Source organism: Solanum stenotomum, chromosome 1 (genome assembly GCF_019186545.1).
Source record: "Solanum stenotomum isolate F172 chromosome 1, ASM1918654v1, whole genome shotgun sequence".
Lineage (NCBI taxonomy): Eukaryota > Viridiplantae > Streptophyta > Magnoliopsida > Solanales > Solanaceae > Solanum > Solanum stenotomum.
The window spans coordinates 35,346,612-35,352,050 of record NC_064282.1 but is presented as its reverse complement, the minus strand read 5'-3'; the positions used below and the strand labels follow the sequence as shown (position 1 = coordinate 35,352,050).

At 31.9% G+C, this 5,439-nt stretch overlaps 1 protein-coding gene across 1 annotated transcript; it reads right to left on the bottom strand.

The window, feature by feature from the left end:
• Nucleotides 1–1,709: 1,709 nt before the first annotated feature.
• Nucleotides 1,710–2,932, bottom strand: LOC125846147 (F-box protein CPR1-like). The gene has a single exon (XM_049525593.1). The coding sequence runs from the start codon at nucleotides 2,930–2,932 to the stop codon at nucleotides 1,727–1,729; it is 1,206 nt and encodes a 401-aa protein (XP_049381550.1). The 3' UTR covers nucleotides 1,710–1,726.
• Nucleotides 2,933–5,439: the final 2,507 nt, after the last annotated feature.

Sequence of the window (5,439 nt, the reverse complement as noted above, 5' to 3'; positions counted from 1 at the left end):
TTTAGTTGAAATCACTATTCAAACTCTTTTTGCACACTTGCACGTAATTATATTTGAAAGATAAATTAGATATTTGCTAGTCAAAAGTCCTTTAAGTTTGATAATCCGACTCACAAGAGTCACTTTATTATTTATTTCACCATGAACACTTGCGTGTGAAATTTGAGTGCAATATATTTTTGGTGCCATTGCCGAGGACCCAACTCCCTTTCGCCCAATTAATTTGGTCCTTACACCTTTAAGTATTTGATCCACCTACTAGCTTCATTTTAATTATTGGACTGGTATTTCTTTAAGTAGGTGTGCCTACTTGTCCTACTTTTTTCATCCTTTATCATTAACATTTAATATAGACCACATATATAAGTTTCTCAAGCAAGTAGGACATCCAAAAACTAACTTAACCACATAGAATTTCCAAACAAGTAGAAAGTTAAGCTAGTCCGGCATTCATTTCGCTTTTTTCAACTATTACCTTCACTTTTGTACACTTGAACACCTTAGACTTTAGGCTCAACATAGTCTCATTTTCCCAAGCCCATTTAATCTCTTTGATACTCCCTCCGTCTCATTTTATATGCCACCTTTTTACTTTGCACTTTCATTAAGAAATGATGTAACTTTACCTTTCTACCCTTATTTAATGTTTTTTTAAGTCAACTTTATTAATAAATGACAAGATTAATTAACTACTCTATCAATGGTATAATAAGCAAAATATAGTAATTTATGCATAAATTTTATAAAATGACAAGTATTGTGGTACAACTATTATAGAAAGGAATGCCATATAAAAAGGGACGGAGGGAGTATAACTTAGTCATAAATACGTGATTTGGTCATAAGCAAAAGTCTTATCGACAATGTCCTCTTCAAACCCTTATAACTTTTAATCTCACACTCAATTTGATGAACAATTTGTTTTGTTGGAAACTAGACTCAAATACTTTTAGTTTGATAAATAGTTTTTTAAACCCCGTAAATTATCACATGATTTGAAATTTAATAAGTGTTTATAAGTTTTTGATTTTATGCTAAAATAATTAATATAAGTCAAAAGTCATAAATTACGATTCTAACTTATGACTTTTCGCTTTTGGCTTATATGCCTAAAGCCAAAAGTCCGTCTAAACAGGTTCTAAGGCTTCCTTGAGACTAATACTTTAGTTCAACACTTCAATCACACCGTCATATATGTGTTTCTTAATATACTTATCCATTTATATCCTTTTTTTTTTCTTCTTGTTTCTCATACACTCGTCGACGTTTGACTAGTTGTATATTAGCATAGACATACGGGGTATTGCAATAAGTGGCTCCAACATTTATTCAGTATTTATCTAATTGTTTACCTGTTCTTCATAAATTGCATGTTATATCTTAGAGAGTTCGTCTTATGGGTAGTAAGTAGCTCATTAGGCGCTGTATCGCGATCTTGATTTGGATTGTGACCATTAATATGTGAGTAGGATAACAAAAAAAAAAGATTTGCGATGAAGATAAATTTAGGTAGTTCAAACTATACATTGCATTACAAATGAGGGAAAAAAAGAACAAAATATCCTCCTCGTGAGAATGAATAAAATGAAAGCTAACAATAAATCCATATTGCTAAAGCTGTATCATAAACAAATAATATGTTGCAGAGTAAGTTTTTTTTTTCACAACTAAAATTACTCAATGAGTGAACAAGCTACAAGTGATAAAGTTGAAGATTATATTTGCTCTAAAATTTATGAACTTGCGTAGTGTGCTCGTTTTCTCTTGGAATTGAAGTCAAGCTATCCTTGTAACCTATAACTCTGAAACTTTGAGGAACACCATGAAAACTTAATTCCTTTACCACATTGGAATTAAGGTTATAGGACTTCAAACATCCACTTCCACTCTGATAAAGAAGCAAATAACCCTTCCAAATTGCTAATGGGAAATCAATTTGAAGACCCCTAATTGTGTATTTCTTAATCCAAGACTCATATACATTGTAATCCTTCATTACCCAAATATCTATGAAATCTTTTTCATCAGCAATCACCGGCTCCGGATACGGATGATAAATCAATGTTAAAGAGTCCTGTAATAACATGAGTTTACAACCCGTTCCATAGATTAAATGACAAGGTTCTGGAATTTTTAAACTATGGAAAATTTCGGTGCTCATTTCAAAACAAAGAATTACGTATTCATCAATGTTTCCATCTATGTCTTGAGACGCAACCCAATGACAAATTCCCCTGTAAAACATTTGAGAACAAGAGACACAATAAAACATGCTCAATTGTTGAATCACTCCATCATCTAATTTTCTCCAACAATCAACACTCAGATCGTAGATATCAACTATTGTATCCATCTCTTCTGGATAATCATCACGATCTGTCATATATATTATTGAAATTCTAATAACTTTATAGTCATTCGCGATAGAGTCATATCCAAAACCAACATTTTGGATGGAACGATAGTGATCTTTTTCACAACCAATAAACTGGTCGGGTGGGAGAAGTCTATAATTTCTCGTAGATGGATTAATTAAGATGGTGGTAACGGAGTCCATCATTGCAATCAAACCATGGCAAGGACCGATGAATTGATCAAGGTTAAAATTATTATTGGATTTCAAATGAGTGACATCTAGATCTTGAATAATTGGGTTAAAATAATCATCATCATCATCGTCATCACCAGAAAGAAAAGACAATATAGTTTTATACCTATTTCTTTCATGTTCGAAGCAATGCTTGAAAAGAATGAATTCGTCTTTCGAAGTTGTTGTGCGGTAGAGATAAAGATTGACAAAAGTGGAGGATTTAATGAGAGTGTAACAAGTTTTTGAGATGCAATTGAATCGCATGAGGGATTTCACCGCGAGTCTCAAAAGTATATAAATTACCACATCTTCAGGCAACTTCTTCATAATTCCATCAGCCATTTAATTATTTTTACACTCTTATGTGCAATACTTGTTTTTCACCTCATTGCATGTCATTTGAATCCAGATCCATAACAAACTAATAATCTATTTTACATTTTGTGGTTCTAATTTATAACAATTTATTGTTTAACTTATATATCGACAATTTATAATCCATTAAAAAAACGACAGAAATATCCTGATCCCATTAAATTACATTAATATCCTTCTTATTAATTTACGTATCATATTTAACAAAAATAAACTAATGATCAGGAAAAGAAGCCAGCATTTCATACCAAAGACATTCAGAGAAAACTAAAGACAAAAAATATGCCATTTTTTGCGTTTCATAGTTCTTAGCCGTAACTTTTGATAATTAGAATTAACGATTAATTTTTATTTTTTTACAATACATACCCATATGTAGCATTCATCATGTGTACATGTTATTGTCTTCATTTTCTGTTGGTGAATATATCACAAATTATAGTAACTTATAGTTGAAAATAAAATGACAAAAATGAATAAATAAATATTGATGTTGAGGAAAAGATATTTCACTCTCTTTAAGAAATTCAAGCCTACTGTGTTATGATCTGCATCGATCTAGTATATAATTCTTAATTTGTCCCCTCCAAGAATACCCCAACAACCAGTATTTTCAAAAACGTTTTTGGGGCGAGTCTCGGGGCGGGGCATACCAAAAATCCCCGGGGCGTAAATTAAAGACGTAGATCCATAATGCGTAAGTCCTAAAATTTGACGCGTAAGCCTCGAGCATAAAAACGTAAGTCCTGGGCGTAAAAACGTAGGCCCAGGTGTTTTTAATTTATCTTTTTAACCTTTTTTGCTTTTAAGTCATATTTTTTATTATTGGTGTAATGATATTTCTCAAATAGTAATTATAATACTTTTTTTTTCTTCATTACTGATTATTAATACTTATCTCAAATAAAAATCATAATATAATTTCTATATATTATAGGTTATTTATAAAAAATTATTTGTAAAATCATTGAAAGGTTTACTCTTGCTTATTTTATTAGTAATAAAACAATAAAATTGAATATACATGAGACTATGCCCCGTGTATCGGGGCTTACACCTCACCCCGTACTGTATAAAACGCCTCGCCTCACGCCCCCGCCTTTTAAAACACTGCCACTAACATATGGTATAACTCAAACAACTTTAGATTAATTGAAAAGTCTAAAACTCTTCAATTGGAATACTTTCTTCAACATAAAATTACTCTATTTTATAGTGAATTAGTTAGGAAATTAAAATATTTTTCTTTGTCTCAACTCTCTCTTTAAATACATTAACCTCAAAATATAAACACAATATAATACTTGTTATTCATTTCTGATCTTTTTCATTTTATTACCACAAAGAAAGAATTGTCCCTATTTATAGCAAGGTATAAGATTTCTTCCTCAACTCTTATAGCTAGGTATAAGAATTGCCACTATTCATTTCTCATCTTTTTCATTCTATTACCACAAAGGATCTGTTTGTTTGTCTATCTGCTTGTCTGTCTGTCCTGTTCGTCCGTCCGTATCTATCTATCGATTCGTATGTCTATCAAATGCATACCATTGTTTCCTATCACATATCCATCCATTGTGCTGGAATTACGACCTCCTTAATTCTATAAAGGAACACGTACTTACTACTTGTTCCTCACTATTTGAAGTTAGCAGTAAACAATTTCGTAGAATAATTCGTTCAAAAATTTGTATTATTTATTGCACCTTCAAATAACGCAACGATTACACAACTATGTAACCTAAGGAGTTATAAACTCTAACTCCTAACTACCCAAGACAAAAAACCCCAGGTTTAAGTCTTCTAACGTCTCCCAAATTTTCTCAAACTTGTTAGACTTATCCTATACACCACTCTCGATTGTAATAAAAAACTCTTAACTATAATCTTACAGTCTTTTCTCACAAAATCGCAACTCCCAAGCAAATTACAAAACTCTCTCAAACTCTCTTTGACAGTGTTTTGATTAACTCTCTATGTAAGTGCGTAAACTTCTTTGAAGGAGTTATTACCCTATTTATAGATCACACTTCCTCAAAGTCTTGTTCAACTCTAACTTGTCTTCACCGCCTTAAAGCCTTGTTCAACTCAAACTCGACTTGGACTTCTATTTGTACTCAGCTTCTTCTTCCGCTTGAAAAAAAACTCACGCGTAGTCTTCCTACTTTGTATAGTTTTCTTAATTGATTAAGAAAACCTTCTTGATTGTGAACTCCTTCTCCTACTCGTTTTAGATAAGAAATTTTGTATCATGTTTGGCACAACCTATTCTATGCAATTTGGTATTCTTCAAAACACAGAGCTCCTAACAAATTCCCCCTTTTTGACTATGACAAATTTTTCAAGCTTGGTTATTGAAATCTTATTGCATTGAACAGGTGAACACAAATATGCATGCATCTTCCCCCATTTGACTTTAGACAAAATCTGGAAAGAAGGACCTATCCACGCCGCAGCAAGCAATAATATCACAA

Coding starts and splice junctions, on each gene's coding strand:
- LOC125846147 (XM_049525593.1), bottom strand. CDS start 2,932: ATGGCTGATGGAATTATGAAGAAGTTGCCTGAAGATGTGGTAATTTAT.